The sequence below is a fragment of the Petaurus breviceps genome, unplaced genomic scaffold (assembly GCF_028583685.1).
Source record: "Petaurus breviceps papuanus isolate PSGF00001 unplaced genomic scaffold, PetGlider_PUasm1.0 138, whole genome shotgun sequence".
Classification (NCBI taxonomy): Eukaryota; Metazoa; Chordata; class Mammalia; order Diprotodontia; family Petauridae; genus Petaurus; species Petaurus breviceps.
The window spans coordinates 15811707-15831924 of NW_027185694.1; the positions used below are offsets into that span (position 1 = coordinate 15811707).

At 38.1% G+C, this 20218-nt stretch overlaps 1 protein-coding gene across 3 annotated transcripts in view; it reads right to left on the bottom strand.

Moving 5' to 3' along the window:
* Positions 1–823: 823 nt before the first annotated feature.
* INTS15 (integrator complex subunit 15) overlaps positions 824–20218 on the bottom strand; it is a 28983-nt gene continuing 9588 nt past the window's right edge. For all 3 annotated transcript variants that reach the window (XM_069106158.1, XM_069106152.1, XM_069106143.1), the window contains exons 6-7: positions 13368–13407; positions 824–4475 (exon numbers count right to left, since the gene is read on the bottom strand). In XM_069106158.1, the coding sequence (XP_068962259.1) occupies positions 4259–4475; positions 13368–13407 (257 nt within the window). In that variant the 3' untranslated portion in view covers positions 824–4258. The remainder of the gene's footprint in view (positions 4476–13367; positions 13408–20218) is intronic.

Sequence of the window (20218 nt, forward strand, 5' to 3'; positions counted from 1 at the left end):
ACGTATCCTAATGTGCAGCACAAATATTGTATATCTCATCACCGTACTGAACTGTAAGCTTGACTGCAGTACCTGCATACAATTATATGGTTAATAATCTTTTCATGTGTATGTCCTTTCTGACTAGCTTTTAGTCCCTCGAGGACACGGAACACATACACCTTATGCTTTGTAAATCCCTGCATCTAAAACTCCTCCTTGTATAAAGAATAAATGTTCAATTTTTCATGACTGTGTTACACTCAAGTGTGCAGCCCAAACAAATCACATTTCATGATGATAATTACTGGATTAGTATGTGCTTAACAGCCATTATCAAAATCTTAGTGTATTTACTAGGTAAGAGATTTAGGATGGAGACAGGATCACACAAACTCAAAGAAAAACTCAGTTGTAGAGGCTAGAGAAATAAGAGAGGTGTCCCATTTGTGGAATAGCTTAAAAGTGATTTTTTTTTTGTATCCTGAAGTTCAGAAAGCTAAGGCTGAGGGCTAGCTCTGCTGTACGGGCTGCCACACCAGGACTAGCAGAAATGGATCATGGCATTGCTGACTTCCACTCGATCCTCTGCAAGCCCCTTCTTCTAGGACCTTATAATTTTAACCAAGTATCATCCACTGGTCTGTCAAGCTTATACTGGCAAATACCTCACTTGCCTGACCTTTTTCTCTTTTCTTCCCCCTTCCAACCATTTTTGTCTAATTAACTCTCCCACTTTTTGCCCCCCCCCAAAAGTGCCTCAATTCTCTAACATTGTGTGGGCCTTTCTTTTCCCTTTTGTACACACTCAATATTTTAAGAGGTCATACATGAACTGTGACACTTGTTTTTTACATAGATGTTTATAAAGGCAGAAACTTTAATGCAATCAGTAGTCAATGTTTGCACTTAACATCAAAATACTGAGCTATTGCCAATATACCTGTGACTGGAAATTCTTCAAATAATCATCTACTGTTGCCAATCAATCTAAATAACTTTGGATTATCACTTGCATGATTTAGAAACTTCTCAAAGTCAAAAGTGCAAATTCTTGCATAAAGGAATATTATTTTTCCTTAATATTCACACTCAACAATTCCTTACTCAATATTCCCCCATAAAACACAACAGCCCTGAGTTTAATATAGAAAGGTCACTGACTTTGGAATAATATATGACAGTCATCAAACTGAGTGATGGTATAACATGTTCCAACAATAAAATTAAAATCTGTAACTCAAGACAAACTCTCAGCCTTTCGTCACCACTCATAACACTGGGTTTTAGTTTAGTCCCATAATGGCATTATGCTCCAGTCCAAACAGGAAGCTGAGATCCTTGGTAGAAATGGTGTGGCTGCTCCTAATTTGGTGGAAACAAGGGATGTTTTAAGACCCCTAAAAAATAAACAGGGATTATTTTTTAAGGCTCTTAGTAGCTAGAAAAAGAGAATTAATAAAGGATAGTGGTCTTCAAATATTTCAAGGGCTATCACATACAAGAAGGACTAAACTGGTTCTGGATAGTTCTGGTAAAACATAAGCAGGCCCAAAAAGAGAATGTTTTTTTTAAAAAAAGGCAACTTCTGATTCAAAATAAGAACTATTATAGCTCTTTTGGAAATGGAGGGTTGGCTTATGAGATAACAGGCTCTTTTATCCCTGTTAGCATTAGAAGAAAGGTTCAATGACAGGAGAGTTGTAAAAGGGATTCCTCCAGAGGCTGGAGGTTATACTAGATGGCCTCTAAGGTCCCTTCCAATTTTTGGTCTAGGATTCTGTGAATCCATGTTTTAAGTGGTACTATCCTAAGCCTACTCAGCTAATCCATCCAGGCTACTCAATTTAGTATCCCCAGTCAATGAAAAGAAGTCACTATGTCCTTTAAGTCCTAACCTAATGCCACCCAGAAAATTGTGATGATTCTTTAAGGTATCTGCTTTAAAGAATGGTAACAGATGTAGGTTGCTCAAGTTAAATGAGCTTCTGAGTAACTATCATAGGTTCAGTTATGTCCCCCATGTCACACCTTTGCATTGACAAATTACTACATTATTAAAAAGTATTATGCAATTCATCACTACAAAGGCAGCACACAAAGGACCTGCTTCATTCTACCTACATTTTGCCTGCGTTTGACTGCCAAAGTGAAACATCATTTTCCATTCATTCCAAATTTTCCCCCTGGCTCTTGCAAAGTACCAAGTAATATGGTCATTCATGCTGGATTCTGGAGCCAAGAAAGATGAATTAGAGAAGAACTTAATAGCTTTTCAACAGTACTGTAAATGGCCAAGGAAGTGTCATATCTTACTTATGAACAATTCCTTCTAAGCAAAAGCAGCATAATTTAGATGTCTCTTTTGGTGCTTTTCACAAGCAGCTGGCACCATACTGCCATTTCATGGAAAAAAAAAACATCATTCTGATCTTGTTCAGTTCTACTATACATTTTGAAGCTCATTCAGCAAGAGATGGAGGCATGCACACCTCTCCAAACCCTGAAAAAACAGTACCTCATATAAACAAACAATTTATGACTGATTTAAAAAGGAATTAGATTCAATCAATAATCATAATGAAATCAAACTCAAAAGAACAGTAATTTTCTTCAGTATTAAAATGGGAAATTGGGAAAAGATTTCTCACACAATGAACAGTTTTTAGAAACTACTGAAAAAAAAATAGAAAGAGCATGGTTTTGTTGTTTTGAAAGACAACAAAACACTTCTTAAAGTCACTGAAAGATATTGGAAAAATAGGTTCCAGAGATGATTCAAAGCTGAACTGCTCTAAGAAAAAGTTACATCGCAAGGTTAGCACCACTTCTTTCCAAGTTTAAGGAAACATCTAAAAGAAGGTGTGTTAGTCAATATTAACAAAATACGGCACTTGCTTTACATTTTGAATAGTTTATATTTTACTTTTCTAGGATGTTTGGAATTTTGGTCTTTAGAATAAAAAAATACACAGGAATGCATTAAGTAGTCCGGTCTGGTCCTCTAGAAATTAGTAAATTTTCCTTGACTAGGAAAACATAAGTTGCTAAGTCATAGAATTAAACTTCAGCAATCTGTCCCATAATGTCCATATGATAAAACTGCAGTCATCTATTGCTGCCTTCTCATTTCCTCTTGAATTTTTTTTACTTATGTAATGATAACATATTAACTGGTTTGTATCCACATTTTCTTATTCCTAAAACTAGCACTACAGAACTTCTACTAACATACTAGGAAAAACCTCATAATTCAATGGGCCATTTTTGTTAATGAAGGGTTATATTGTAAATACTGCACCTTAATAGCAAACCCAAAGCAGAAAATCATACTCTCACTGACAAAGCAAGATATTAGTGTATTGCCAGTGATGAATTAAAAGTTGTATTTAGTTTCCTTACTATGATGATCAATCAGGGAAGCAGAAATCTAATTTGGGACCAAATTAAAGTGGCTTTTTAATAGTATACTAACATAAAGTCTACAATGTTTCTTTTTTTAAAAAATTTATTTGAACAGATAAAAGGAAATTTCAGAGACCTAGAGAAAACAAAAGGATGTGCCTTTCCTAGACTACAGGGGCAATCTTTATCTTTACAGGTTTCCTTTAACAGTGGAAAGTGCCATGTGTGCCTTGCAATCACAACACATCAATCTCTGGATTCTATATAGTTGCAAAAATAGACACTGTATCTTGCAGGGCCTCATTACAAACATTTACAAGGAAAGGAGAGCAGCTGGAGAAATGAATTTTCAAATCCTGCATCTTAGACTAGATTTCTTTTCTGGGCTTCTCATTTCTGAGAAGGCTCAATAAAGGAAAAAAACCAATCACTTTTCATTATAGACTCAGACAGCTGTGTGTCACTGAAATTACACACTGACAGGTGAATACAATGGTGCTGTTCGTGAACAACAGGCTCACAGGACTTGTAAACTAAAAAAGAAAAGAAACAAAAACTGAAAAATCAGTCTGCAGAGGGGCCGTAATTTTTTCCTTCATCCATTCAGTTTGGATTTTAAAGAGTGTGTCCAAGTTTAGGGCTAATATGATGAACCATCTGTTTCTTCCTAGTGCCCATTCTACTGCTACTTTGGAAGAATACCAAATCTTATAGATCTGTATGGTTCTGTTGAAGATGAAGAGAATGTTTTTTTCTAAAAGGTCTTTTTTTTTAAAATAAACTGAAGCAGTAATCCTCTTCTCTGTAAGGCTTTCTCTCAAATCCACCAGGTAAAGGAAAATGGATTTGTGATTCATCTGAAGTTACGGGTCATTTAACGGATAGGCCTGTATGGAAAAGTCATGCCTGGTATAAACGTCTGTACAGGATGGGCTGGGAGTGCAGGATGAGCTGGGTGTGCAGGGATTGCGGGGTGCGCAGCATGTGCAGGATAACCCAGTGGAGGAGTATGAATATGAGGATAAAATCCTGGTGGCAGTGCAGTATGGGCTGATTGTTGCACTGGGCCTGAGATCACGAGCTGAAGTAGGCTGAAAAGGAAAACAGAAATATTAATTTGCTAATTCCGTACTGTTTAAGAAGATGAAGAAGAGTCAGGGTGTAGCTGATAACATGCATTCCTTTAAAGTCCAAGAGATACATATGGTTAGTTGATAAGCTTCCACACTTGGTAAAGTTTTAGAGTTGGAAACACAGAAAGTCAACTGGGAACACATGAGAACCAGAGAATGCAGTTTCATAATTATCCTAAGACTGTTATACTCACCTCACATTAAATCTACTGTGAATACTTGTGGGAGTCCATAAGACTTTTTCCACTTTTCCATTCTTTCCTGTTGACATTCTAGACATCTTTCAAGGCCCACCTGAAGGCCACTTTCTCTGTGAAGCCCTGCCTAATCCTTTCGACTATAAATCTCTCCTTTAAATTATTTCACAGCACTAATGTACTTATTTACACATTTACCTGAGCATATGTGTTCTTATGCCTGGGAGATTGTAACTTCTTTGAGGACAGAGGTCATGTATCTATATATATTTGAAGTTCACCCAATGCTCCAAAGATAAAGAATGAATGAGCTAAGTCTGGTATGCTCTGCACCTCTATTGTGACTCAGACACTGAACTTCTCTCCTGTTCTCTGAGAATAACTAACAATAACACCTCAGCTACTTTGGCAGATCTGGAGCGGTCAAGAAAGGACCATTTTCTGGATAACTGAAGGTTGGACTTTTAGGTTGGTTTCATGAGTTATGTAGCGCCTTTTAAGGTCACAAACTTCTCCCTGAAAAAAAAAAAATCCCCATTCTCCTGGGACTAGCTATAAGCTCTAAATTACAGAATACTAATCTCTGAAGAATTTAAACTGAAGGTCACCCTTCACCGCAATAGAGAAGTGCCTAATGGGCATAAGCAGGCTGCAACACACTGCTGAAGAAGTATGTAGAAGTGGTGTGAAGAATATCATGAGAGAAAAGAATGATTTTAAAAGGAAAAAAAAGATGGACTGGTTAGGCAATGAGCACATAGGAACTGATAGACTGACTACCAGTATGAGTCATTAGCTGAAGAAGATGGAAAGAAGGTCTGCCTTCAAGTTGGATAAGCCTCCTGTGCAGGAGTTACAGAAGAAATGGACCAGCCTTGGAAAGGATGGGCAATGATTTGTATGGCTGGAGGGAGTGCTCTGGGCAGGTACCAACTGGTTGTGATTCATACTCTTGAAGAAGTACTAACATTTCCAAGACCTCAAATCCACTGAATCACCAATGTAATCTTTTACGTGAATTTTGGTTTGTTTCAACCCTATTAAAATGCAAATGTTTCTTAAAATGTATTATATATATTTCCCTGTCTCTATAAATAGCATATTAACCATTTATAGATGACTTAATGTAATCAGAATGTACAATTATCATATTATGCCAAAGCTGTAAAGGAATACTGGACTATTCTGTATTGACCTAATACCATGTCCTAGAAGGTGGTTTCTTGATTAAAGCAACTTTTCTGTATGGTGATTTGTGTATCTGTTATTAGAGATCACAAGAAGAATATAAAATCACATGGCTTCATTGTAGTAGTAATATTGCTGCCTTTCTGAAAAATTAATTAGTGATAATGAAATTTCAAGCAGCCTTCTCCTAAGGAATTTTCTTCACTCTCAATTATGGAATAGTCTGAAAATTCTTCAGCAGTTCAATAACTTTAATCTTTACGCTTCTTTGTAAGCTAAACTCTAGTATTTGGCAAATCTTACATCAAATTCTTTATCATTATATGCATTTTTCTGAAATTTCATTATAACACTGAAAATAAGATCCCTTTTGATGTCTTCTTTTCTGATTTAACACACTAGTCCATATACTGAATCAAAGAGGTAAGAGAGGCAAGAAGATAGTCACTATTACTGGTGCTAACTCTGCTTCCTAGGATTAAACTCTCTGAGTGTCTAGCAAGATCTTTTCTATCTGACAAGCTTATAAGCACTGGCTATAGTTCCTAAGTTGTGCATAGAGAGGCAGGTAAGCCCATAAAATGACCCCATACAAAGCTTCTGTGCGAGCACACAGCCCACCCCTGCTTTTAAGTCACAATGGAGCTAGAGTTAGTGTAGGTATACTCCTGGCCTCACTACTTTAGGAAGAACAAGAGAGCAAAAGGAGAACACTACCTGATGGGTAAAAATGACAGCATCCTCAGCCATCAGGAAGGCAAGAGCAGCCCCGTGCAAAGCTGTGCCCTAGGGAAATCTTTTGGTGCCTTTCCACATGCCCCCTCTGGTTTCTTCCCCGTCTTTTTAGGATCATACCTTCATGATTTTTTTTTGACTATTCAAAGGGTCCTATAATGGTGACTCATTCACACCTCCTTCCTTGAATATCCCCACGTTCTAAAACGCTATCTGTTAAAAAAGCAATTTTACTAAACCTAAGGAAATCCTCAGAACTTACTTTAATTATGATCTAGTTCTCTCTTTCCAAACATGAAGAGAATCATAGGATTTAGAGCTTCTTAGGAACATCTAATCCAACTCCCTCACTTTAAGAGGAAGACACTAAGGCCCCAAAAGGTCAGATGATCTCCTGGTTACTTACACAGTTGTATCATGGTGTTCTGTTACACATACAAAAGTTTTGATATTTTTATACAAGGGACATCCAAACTCAACTGTCTGGACACACTCCAGCTGCTAGCTTTCTTTGTCTGGAATTCTCATCCTCTTCTCAAGCATTTGAGCAGGACAGACTTCAAAAGCTGAGGCTCCTCCATCCTTTAAGAACTGGGGGGTCAGTGATGGGGAGCAGCAGACAGCTTCTGGTTATCAGGTGACAGAAGATGCCTTTTGCCTTCTTCCTTTTCAACTCAATACTTCTCTGAAGGTGACTCCAGAAATTTTTACTTCAGGTGTATGCAAGTAAAAACAAATGAGCAATACACCTAATTAGCACATAACCATACAAAACATGAAATGTTCCTCAGCTTGATTTTATTAGGTTACCTGGATTTCAATGCTAACCCTAATTCTTTGTTAAGTGCGTATGTAATCTATCTTGAAGGAAGATGGAAAAGAAGTGTTTATTGTATCCACAATCCTCCTCTGAGTTTGGGGAAGAGAAATGGGAGTCTGAGGAATGGGAAAATGTTCTGAGATTCTCTAAAGATAATGGGCTTGGTCTTCATAATCATTTCCTCATATAACATTAATTTCAAGTATAAAAATTAAAAGGAATGAGATAAAAACGTTTTCATTTAATTCTACAACATGGAACAGCATAAGAAATATTAGCTAAAATCAGGAGTCCTAGACCTAAGTGCCTACCAACTGTGTAACTTAGCCTCACCTTCTTTGTCTGTCGAGGTATGGTCTGGCCAGTCCCTTTATCAGCACAGACTGCAAACCCTTCCCACTTCCCACAATACCTTCTCATATTCTGTGAGTCTCCTCCAAATCTTTCCAAAAATTCCAAAGAGAATACAATTAACATGCTGAAGGCCTTCTGACTCTTTTAGTATCTTTGGCATACCAAGACAGCACTGGAATTGTTCATTTATTATCTTTTCATGACAAAAATGTACCAATTCCTTTTCTCAGCCATAAAGTTCCTTCTTACATGCATGACAATCACTGACAGTATGCTCCAGCCTACTCACAGTCAGATTGGACCCTTTTGAGTTGCCTATGAATCTAATTCTTCTGAGACCTTCTACAATTATACAGCACCCTCAGGCAAATATACTGGTTTTAAAAAGATGCTTTTCAAGGGAAGACTTATATAAATTGATGCAAAGTGAAGTAAGCAGAAAAGCAATGTACACAGTGTACAATGTACAACAATGCAAAAAGAAGGAATCATGCAATTAGCTATGATAACCAAGGTTGGCCCCAGAGAAGAGCTGAAGAAATGTGCTTCTCTTTACTGCAGAGGCAAGGGCCCACAGATGTGGAATACTGCAGGTTGGTTTTGGGGTATTTTTTTTTGCCTTTTGGAGGGCAATTGGGGTTAAGTGACTTGCCCAAGGTTACATGGCTAGCTTTTTTCTGTGTGTGGGCGTTAAGTGTCTGAGGCCGGAACCGAACTCATGTCCTCCTGACTCCGGGGCCGGCGCTTTACTCATTGCGCCACCTAGCCACCCCTGCAAGTTGGTTTTGATGAATTTGTTTTCTCTTTCTTTTTTAATCTTTGTTACAAGAGGTACATTTTACTGGGTGAAAATACTTGAGGCCATTAAATGTGAGCTCCTTCTGTTTTCTTCAGCTCAAAACCTCTTGACATCATCTCCTATACTTTCCTCCTTTTCCCCAGCCTCTGACAAAGAGGTAACCCTTCCCCTCGCCAAGATCAAATAGGTGCATTTGATCCTATCCCTCCCATCTTCTACAAAAGATCGCATCCTGAGTTTAAGTCTGACATCAGACACTTATTAGTTCTGTGACCCTGGGCAAGTCACTTAACCTCTGTATACCTCAGTTTGCTCAACTGTAAAATAGAAACAATGGTACTTACTTCCCAAGGTTATTATATAATGAGATAATAGTTGTAAAATGCTTAGCACAGAGCCTGTAATATAGCAGGTACTTAACAAATGCTTGTTTCCTTCTTTAAAGCCCTACACAATTTGGCCCCAATCTATTTTTCTAGTCTTAGTAGATATTACTTCCTCTGCTGTAATCTGTGATCCAGCCAAACTAGCTTTCCTTCTGTTCCTCACGCAATGATCCCATCTGCCATCTCTCTGTTTTTTCACTGGCATTACTTCATCCCTAGAATCCATTACCTCCTTACCTCAGAATTGCCCTAAGACACAGCTGAGACACCACTTTCTTCATGATGCCTTTCCGATCTCCCCAACTATCTTATGTTTAACTATTTTGTATACAGTATTTGTATTTATTAACTATCTTTATGCTGCATTCTTGTATGTAATCATCTACCCTAAAAGAATATAAGCTTGTTGCAAATAGGAATTGTTTAATTCTTTGTACCTGCATCCCCAGTCCCTGGCACATTGCAGGAACTTGAGAAATACTTTTTCACTGATTGATTTTTTTTTGGGGCGGAGAAGGGAGGATATATTTGGAAATGAACATAATGTAAAAAAAGGTACCAATAAAAATTATGGGCTTTTGTAGAATTGAAGAGCTTGAAATTATGAGAAACTATACAACTTCCTATATATAATCCACCTTTTCTTATCTAACTTATAATTCAGCCTCCATCCTTAGTTCAAGAACTCTGTGTGTGTGTATTGTTCACACTAGTCAAACACAAATGTTCATATTATTTACTGAAGGTCATAACCTTCATGTGGTTATAGCACCTAAATCATGTTTTCTCTTAATGTTTCTTGGTGAAAAGATCAGAGGGCACACATTTTTTCTAAAGATAGGGGAAGAAGAGGGAGAAGGAGAGAGATGTGCCAGACAGGAGTGCTCTCTGATCTTGAAACACTTTAAGAAAACATGATCGAGGTGCTCTAGCCAGAATGAAAACTGCAAATCATTTGAACATTGATCCTGAGCTTTGATATCTAATATGAACAACGTACTATCACAAAATTTTCCTTTTCTTGAACTTCTAAAATCACACAGAACTCAATTTTCTCTTTCAGCAACAGCCTTTCTTATGCTTCTCCATGGTCTTTTACTATGTAAATTTTGTCTTCTATCTCACGCTGTAGCAAATTCCATATACTCAGCTGTCATCTACTGTGTCAACACCACAATTCAGGCTGTGGGGAGTGTGCCTGAGCTTGAATGCAGGGTCTCTACTGCAGAAGATCTTAGCCTGGTACTAAGGCTCCCAAGGGATTCTCTCCTTCCTCATCGCTACTCTGCTGTATGCTCCCCTGTTCCTCCCTCATCAGCCTCTCTAATCTTTACCTTGATGCTATCCAACCCTCCTCCACCTTTTTTCTTTCCCCCAGCTTCCCTACTGTTTGAAGGATATGAGACCCCAAGGGCTTGGCTTTCATAACCTTCAATTAATGAGACTTTTTCTCTTCTTCTGGTCAGTGACCTGACTAATCACATCATATCTTTGTTATACTTCATGACTTAGGCTCTATAGTGAGCCAACTCTCCTGGGCTTCTCTGTTGATATCCAGGTTACCAGGGATGCCAGGTGACTGACCAGGTGCCAAATAACTGAGGTTTCAGTGAAACTATTTAAAATTCTAGCACCACACCATAGGCTTAGAACATAAAAAATGTTTAATAATATAAAATATGACCACCAAACAGCACTTGCTAAAAATGAAGGGGCTGAATTAAGGTCCCTTCCCGCTCTAAACCCTTTCATTCTACAGCTCTCATTTTGCTATGGTTATGTACTGATATTTAACCTGTCCTTCTCATCCAACTAAATTGGAGGTTCTTTGAAGGACATTTCTTGGAGAGACTTTCAAAATCTATATGGTGCTGATAGGGACAGACTAGACGGCTGCTGAAGTCCCTTATAAATACTTACTGAATTGAACTGAATGGTAAGCATGTTAAAGGCTAGATATAGTTTGCTCATTCAGATCATTTTAAGGCAAGCTCCTTTACCACTATAATTCTATTGCCTTCATTTATAACTAGACAAGAAATGCAATCAAAAACAAATATTCAAAGAAATCAAGTTATAAAGAGAAAATTCAGCTATGCCTATAGCCTTTTGGCTCGGCAGCTGCAAATAATGAAAACATAAATCCTAATATTAGAAATTAGAAGGAAGTCCTCTATAAGATATGGTCCCTAAATTCAAGATGCTTAGCATCTAATTGGGAAGACAAATAATTTTTCTATAATTATTTCATGTTAGTATAAAATTACATGGTCCCTAATAGAATTTTTTTTTAAGCAATCAGGGTTAAGTAACTTGCTCAAGGTTACACGGCCAGTTATTTTTGTGTGGGTGCTGAGTATCTGAGGCTGGAACCAATCCCAGGTCTCCCGATGCTGGGGCTGGCGCTCTTACTCACTGTGCCACCTGGCCGCCCCTAAGCAATTGGGGTTAAGTAACTTGCTCAAGGTTACATGGCCAGTTATTTTGTGTGGGTGTTAAGTATCTGAGTCTAGAACCGATCCCAGGTCTCCTGATGCTGGGGCCAGCGCCCTTACTCACTGTGCCACTTGGCCGCCCCTAAAAATTTTTTTAAAAATATTCTTTGCAGGCAAAATATGGATATCAGCATGCTTTGTCCCCTTCCTCCTCTAGCTGACAAGAATTTACAGCCTATATTCCTAAAGAGGTAAGTGGTCAAAGGCTATTAACAGTTTTCAGAAGAAGAAATGCAACAACTATGTGACAAAAATTCTCCAACTAGGTAATATTGTAATTACAAATTAAAAACAACTTTGTTTTTCCTCATGGCAACCAAATTAGCGAAGATTATAAAAAACATAAACAGTCAATGTTGGAGGGGCTGTGAGAAGACATTAATATACTAGTGGTGGAGTTGTGAAATGGTGTGATCATTCTGAAAAACAATTTAAAACTATTCTACAAAAGTAATTAAGTTTTCATAACCTGTGACCATATGATCTCACTATTGAGTAAATTCCCCAAGGAAGTCAGCGTCAAAAAGAAAGGTACCATATAACAAAATATTCATGGAGCACCCCACAGTAGCCAAAAAAAAAAAAGTACATGTCTTCTGATTGATAATACCTGATCAAATTGTGGTATATGCATATAATGGGATATATACTATTCCCTAAGAAATGATGAATATGAAAAACTCAGAGAAACATGAGAAAGTATAAGTGATAAATGATGAAAATATAGCCAAGACATATAACATATAACCAAGAATAGATATATAATGCAGGTGAAGGCAAGCTGACTCGGATAAACTGCAATGAGAAATCTTGGCTACAGGGAAAAGATGACATATTCCTTCAGCCTCTAGAGAGAAGGTGGAACGACTGCAGACATGCAATGCAGTGCTCCCTACTGGACTTTGTCGCGACAACTTTACTTAATTACAGATCTTCTTAGTTATAAGACAGAGGAGAGAATGTTGGGAAATGACTATGTTGTTAAAAAGCACCAAAGGAATAAAGCAAAAATGATGGCCTATAAGTAAATGACCCAAAAATATCAGACAAAAGTTGTGAACACAGAGGAAAAGCAACAGTGCTGATGCAATATGAAAAGAAAACACTGTGATCAGACATGTAATGATGCAAGTGGACAATGTGGGTCAGTCCAGAATCTGAAAGATGAATCTTTCAGGACCGTCACCCAACCTTACTGATTGACACAGAAACAACCTACTTGTTATGGAGAGTCTCGAGCATGGGAACAGGTGATTCTTTTCTAGGTTCTAGTTTAACCTTGTTAAAGTGACCTATATAAGCATGTAGTTTCAAGTTCTCTGACTTCACAACTGTCAAGGGATCATTTGACTATAACTTGACCTACAGACAAATACATTGGATAGCATTATTATTTGGACTTTGGCAACTAGAGTTCGCATTAAGGCATTTTTTTTACCTTCTTGACAGGTATCAGATGGTGCAAAAAAGTAAAATGACCAGGATTTAGAAATATGTTCCCTCCAGCAACTATAATTCTCAATGTAAATTGATAAACTATATTTTGTATCAATAATCAATCTCACATGAGTTTCATCATCTCAAATGAATCTATTCTCTTAGCACTGGTCACCAAATTTCTAGTTCAGCAAATCTGAGTGACCAGAAGCTGAATAGTGTACTCTGAGGTACCATGTTTGTTGACTGAAAAGGTTAGCAAGAATCTCTGTTTAACCAAACTGTTTATTCTCAAAAATGCTTGAGAATATGAAAAAGCTAATTAGAATTCAACATGAGAAGGATCTGATTTAAAATCAAAATACCATATCCACAACAAAGGCTAAATCTCAATTCAGACAAAGAACATGCTGCTTAAAATGTTAAAATGGAAACTTACTTGTTATGTGGCAGCCTGGAACACAAGGTTCTCAAGTCATCTAAAATTAAGAAGAGAAATAATTAGGGAAAAGACACCAGACAAAAAAAGGTTTGGATATGTTTTCTATGATATTTTGTTCAACAGACCTTCTAAAAAACACTAGCCAATGGAATCAGCATATTATCAACAGTAATTACAGTGGCAGACTTCTATCTATTGTATTGGTTGCAGAAGAAAGGATCTTTCTTTTATTTCAGTAGAATTATAAAATCACAGAATGAAGGGTATTTTTATTCTTGATTAATAAATTTGGTTAATGTCTTTTGAAACTAATACAAATAACTTAGCTTTACTAATATGGGCTTTAAAGTTTAGCTTGCTGGTCAGATTTACAAGCATGAATCTTGATAGTGCAAAGGGATTGTTTTCACAAATATGGTCTTGGCAATCTACATAGTAAATAAAGACTATCCTTTTCTTATACACATGGAGTCAATCCTTTCACCTAACAATGTAGAAGTCAATAGTTCCAAGTGTGAAAACACAGAAGAATCCTAGGAACAGAAGAGAATGTCAAAAGTGCTGCAAGACAGGGCCAGAAGATACTCATACCTTCTCTAAAGAACACTTCTCAAGCTACTCCATATACTCTCAGAGCCTTAAATGTGGATAGCAATGTGTGCTACTAGACTTATGACGGGAGGAGTACTGCTAGAGAATCCATAGGGATTCTCTTTATCTGACTGTGAGCTCAAGAGTCTTAAGAGATGTGAAGCTGAGGAAGAAGCAATGAGGCTTTTTTAAATATGCCTGAGGATAGGGCAGCCAGGTAGCACAGCAAGTAAGAGCACCAGCTCTAGTGTTGGGATGGCCTGGGGATCAAATCCCGGGCTCAGACACTTAGCACCCACCCAGAAACACCTGGCCGTGTAACCTTGAGCAAGTTACTTAACCCCAATTGCTTAGGGGCGGCCAGGTGGCTCAGCGAGTAAGAGCACCGGTTCCAGTGTCGGGATGACCTGGATCAAATCCGGGCTCAGATACTCAGCACCACATCCAGAAATAACTGGCTGTGTAACCTTGAGCAAGTTACTTAACCCCAATTGCTTTAAAAAAAAATTCCTTAGGAGAATATGAAAAGCTTCTGAAAACAGAATGGAAAATCAGGCCATTTATTTATAACTACATTCTTCATTTATAAAACTTTTTTTAAGAAAACTTAAAATCATATGGCAGTATAATAATCCAAACAAAAACTAGAAGTCAAAAATAATATTTTTCATATTACCACTCTATCAGGCAAGTCAAAAAAATAAAAGGCTGAGTTCTCCCTTTCCCTAAAAGGTAATAATCTGAAACTATAACACTATGGCAGACAAGAGTTCCACTAATGTGAGTTGGCCAACTTACCTTTGACTTCTCAAAGTACAATTTAGGGAGCTTTTGGCAAGAACCAATCAGTTCATCTTAATTATCAGGAAAGTATATGGGGAAAGATTAAAACTGTAATGTAACCTAGATCCTATACATATATTTCAAAGAGTATGGAAGACTAAGAGCTAAACCCTGAATCATACTCAGAAGAAATCAGAAAGCCATAACAGGACTTTATGTGATAATCACAGTTAACTGTGAGCTAGGTAACTTTACACTAAAGGTTACAAAGATCTGTATGCTATATATTGAAAACATTACCCATTTTTTGAAAGTAGGAAGTAAGTCCAGCAGGATTTTTTGTAGTCATAAAATCACCACATTATGGACATTAGTCATAAACAAAGGGGTTATCTGCTCAAAGGGGGAAAAGTATTACAACAGTCTCCTTGCCTCAAATTTCTTCCCTCTCCAATTCATTCTCCAGATACCTGGCAAGGTGATTCATGCTACTCTTCTTCTCAATAAACTAATAAATCTTTGCTGACTGACTTATGAATAAATTGCAGGGTCTCCCTATTACCTATAGGGTCAAATACAAACCAGTGTAGTACTGAAAATCCTTTACAACCAGCTCCAAGCCACATCTCCAGTCTTATTAGATATAGATTACTCCTCTCCAAACAACTATTTATTAACTGACTAACTGATCTCCTTACTCTTTCATCATATAGAAAACACCATCTCCCATCTTTGAGTCTTTGGACAGTCACTCATGCCTAGAGGATATTTCCTTCTCATTTTTGCCTCTTAAAATACTTCATTCCCTTCAAAATTCAAATCAAATACTAGTTTCAACATGAAGTTTTTTCCGATGCCCCAAATGCTACCCCTTCATTTTAATTTTGGATATATTTATACATGTACCCCTAGTGCCTGGCACTGTAGTAATGTAAAGAATAAATGCTTGCTGATTAAGCCCTTTGTAAACTAGCACCTATTTATCACGCAAGGCATGAATCTGCCTTGTCAATATATGAGAAAAAGGCAAAGTAGAATGGCTCTTCATCTGATGATGCTGCAGCCCCAAACTACCTGAAAACCATACAGATGCTAAGCAGAAGTGTTCAGAAATAACCTCCTTGAAGGTTATACCAAATCACTTCCTTATTCTCCCTAAATAAGATTAAAATTCCTTGATAGATTTAAGCATGATGTTTTGAGTATGATAAAATCTCTTAATATACATGAACAGCATTTAAAAATATTGATTTAGCTACTGAATTTATTTTACATGTAAAGATTTAAGTGGGCAAAGGACAAAGTTTTCAAAAGGTTTACCCACTATAATAACCACATATAAAGCATGCTCAAACTCCATAACAGTAAAATGAATGCAAATTCAAACAATCGTTTCAATTAAGACCATGCAAATCGGCCAAGACAAAAAGACATGAGAATACAGTAAGTGCTAGAGGAGCTGTGTAAAGATAGGCACCCTGATGTACTGCTAATGGAACTGAGAAGTTATCCTAACATTTCTAGGTTTCAGTTTGAAATAATGCAAGAAAAGTGACTATACTTTGGCCTAGCAACTCCACTACCAATCAAGCATTTATTAAATACCTGGCACTATTCAAATACAAACATGAAATAGTTCACATCCTCATGAAGGGCATAGTCTATTGAAGGAATACAACATGTATACATATAAGTTTATTTTAAAAATGTACAAAATAATTTCAGGAAGAAAGCAACGATAGCCAAGGGGATGAGGAAAAGTCTGAGCTAAACTGTGAAGAGGTGGAGACAGAGAGACTTCAATCCAGGCAAAGTAGATAGCTTGTAAAAAGACATGGAGAAAGGTATAAACGCTACATATACATCCCAAACAGAAAAGTCTAACCAATATATGCCAGAAATAATAAAAGCATCACTCTTTGAAGTAGCAAAGAATGGGAAACAAAGCAGGTGGTCGACACCTAGAGAATGGTAAAAAAAAAAAACAACCTTTCACTACTCTCTTTTCCAACCTGCTCTTTCTCAAAAACATAACTAATGACAGTAAGAAGGTTTATGGATAGCTCAGAGTGAAACTCAGGTGGTTTACACTCCATCCTCAGGCCTCAGATTCAAAGGACTCTAGAAAAACAAGGGATTCTTGCTACAACAAGGACGGCCATCTCCACAGCTATCCTTCTAACAGCAGTGACTATCCTCACAACACTGGAAGGTTGGGAGTGCAAATATTACTGTCTCGATTTGATAAATAAAACACCAACGCGCTGAAGTTCACGTCCTTTGTCCACAGTGCCACGGCGCGGCCTTGACCTCTCTCTGGCCTTCTGACCCAAATCCAGTGTTTGTTCTGCTACTCCAGACTGCTTCTTATCTAAACCTTCCATCGTAAAAGGCCGTTAACGAGGACACAGCAATGGTGTGAGACAGTATTAACAAAAAACGTGGCGAGGTTGCTCCAATGCATGAAGGTGTTATCAAGGGTCAGGACTCTGATAATGAGAAATTCAAAACTTTATGAGTGGTCTCCATTCAGCCAAGGATGGAGAGCATCAACTCAAAAGCTTGTTGGTTGAACAAGTTCTTCCTCATGTTAAACTTTCTCTAAGTTATGCTTTTCAAAAAACAAATGTTTTAAAGTAATGCAATATGTAGGTGAAACATGTTTATTTGCATAAATTTTTTTAGGTGACAAAACCCTCCTAACATTTTGATGTAATTTAAAGTTTAACGACTACTTAATGCTCTCCAGAAATACACCCAGATCTTGGATCCTTCTCCTCATAAACACAAACTAAAACATTTGGATTACAGGAATTTTGTCCTCTCTCATTTCAAATAACTTTCTTCCCCATTAGAAGATTTGCCCATTGGGGGGGCGGAGTAAAGATGGCAGAGTAGAAGCAGGACCTCCCTGCAGCTCCGAATTCCACCTTCCCCAATCCATGTAAAAAGGGGATTCTAAACAAACTTTGGAGCTGCAGAACCCACAAAATGACACAGAGAAGCTAACCTCCCACTGAGGACAGCCTGGCAGCAATCCAGCACAGTGCTCTGGGAGCCGAGCCCAGCCCCATGCTGAGGCTTTAGCCCCAGGGTGGGCCTGGCCAGCCACTGGCCAGAGGGGCTCCAGATCAGCAGCAGCTATGGCCGTTTCCAGAATTATCAACACATAGATGCCAAGGACAAAGTGAGAGGTCAGTGCAGTCTGGACTTTGGGACCCAGTAAGTGGGAGTGCGTGGCTTTTGCCCCTGAGGCGCCAGAACAGCCAGCCAGCACCACATGGCAGCTTCAGCTCCTGGCATGCAGAGTGTAGGGGCACCAAGCACCAGTCTGAGGGATAATCTCTCTTGCTTTAACCTTCTTGGATCTGGATTGCAGTCTAGGGTGGTGGTCCTGGGGTGTGTGTCCAGCTTGTCAGAGAGTGTGGAGACCTCAGAGAGGGCACCCATCTAATACCTCTGGCAGTTGAGAAAACCCCAGCATTTGGGACGAAAGCTCCCCTGTCTGGTGGCAGAGTCCTACTGTGGCAAAAAGCCCAGGGGTCAAGTGACTGAGGGGCAACATGACCAGGCAAAGGAAACAAAGCAGACAGAAGATTCCAACGTTAGACTCCTATTTTGGGGACAAAAAGAAGCAAAGCATGAAACAGGAGGAAGACAGAGAAGTCAGAACTCCTGCACCAAAAGCTTCAAAGGAAAATACAAGCTGGTTACAGGCCATAGAGGACCTTAAGAAGCAGATAGGAGAAGTGGAGGAAAAATTGGGAAGAGAAATGAGAACAATGCAAGAAAATTACAAAATGAGAGTCAATAGCCTGACTGAGGAAAATCATACCTTAAAAAATAGGCTAACTCAAATGGCAAAAGAGGCTCAAAAAGGCAATGAGGAGAATGCCTTGAAAAGCCAAATTTGCCAGATGGAAAAAGAATCTCAAAAGCTCAATGAGGAGAATCATTCCTTCAGAATTAGACTGGAGCAAATGGAAGCTAATGACTTTATGAGAAATCAAGATGCTGTTAAACAGATCCAAACAAATGAAAGAATAGAAGGCAATGTGAAATATCTCATGGGAAAAACCACTGACCTGGAAAATAGATCCAGGAGAGATAATTTAAAAATTATTGGACTACCTGAAAGCCATGATCAAAGTAAGAACCTAGAAATCATCCTCCAGGAAGTTCTCAAAGAAAACTGCCCTGATGTTTTAGAACCAGAGGGCAAAATAGAGGTTGAAAGAATCCACTGATCACCTCCTGAAAAAGATCCCAAAAAGAAAACTCCTAAGACCAGGTTCAAAAATTCCCAGATTAAGGAGAGAATACTACAAGCAGCCAGGAAGAAACAATTTGAATATTGTGGAAACACAATCAGGATAACCCAGGATCTGGCAGCTTCTACACTGAGGGCTTGGAATATGATATTCTGGAGGGCAAAGAAGCTGGGATTAAAACCAAGAATCACCTACCCAGCAAAACTGAGTATCATGTTTCAGGGGAAAATATAGTCATTCAGTGGAATAGAGGACTTTCCAGCATTCTTGATGAAAAAACCAGAGTTGAATAGAAAATTTGACAATCAGATACAAGAAGCAAGAGAAGCATGAGAAGGTAAACAGGGAAAAGAAATCATAAGGAACTTATCAAAGTTGAACTATTAACATTCCTACATGGAAAAACAATAATTGTAACTGATGAAACCTTTCTCAGTAGTTGAAGGGAATATATATATATATATGAATGTGTGTATATATGTTTACAGGTATACATAGATAGAGGGCACAGGACCAATTTAATAGGAAGGGATGATACTTAAAAGGTGAAATTAAGAGGTGAGAGAGGAATATAATGAGAAGAGATGGGGAGAGACAGAATGGGGTAAACTATCTCATACAGAAGAGGCAAGGGAAAATGGTTACAATGGAGGGGAAGAATAGGAAGGCAAAAGGGAATGGGTCAACCTTATTTCCACTGAATTTGGCTCAGGGAGGGAATAAAATACACACTAAATAGGGTATCTCTCCCTCCAGGAGAGTAGGGGGGGAAGGGGATGAGAGGGAGGATGATGGAAGGGAGGGCAGGATGGCGGGGAGGGAAGTTGGAAGCACCCACTTTTGAAAAGGGACAGGATCAAAGTAGAGAATAGAACAAGTGGGAGGTGGGATAGGAGGGAGGGAAATATAGTCAAGTCTTTTACAATATATCTACTATGTTATTGTTTTGCATTAGCCACAAATGTACAACCTATACTAAACTGCTTATCTTCCCAGTAAGGGTGGGTGACAAGGGAGGAAGGGAATGATTCTGGAATTCAAAGTTTTAAAATCAAATATTCAAATAAATAAATAAATATATATACACTATTATTAATACTATTTTTACATGTAATTGGGAAATAAGATATACAGGCACTGGGGCATAGAGATCCACTGGAAAAGTCAAAAGGGGTATGGGAGGAAATATGGGAGAGAGCTGAT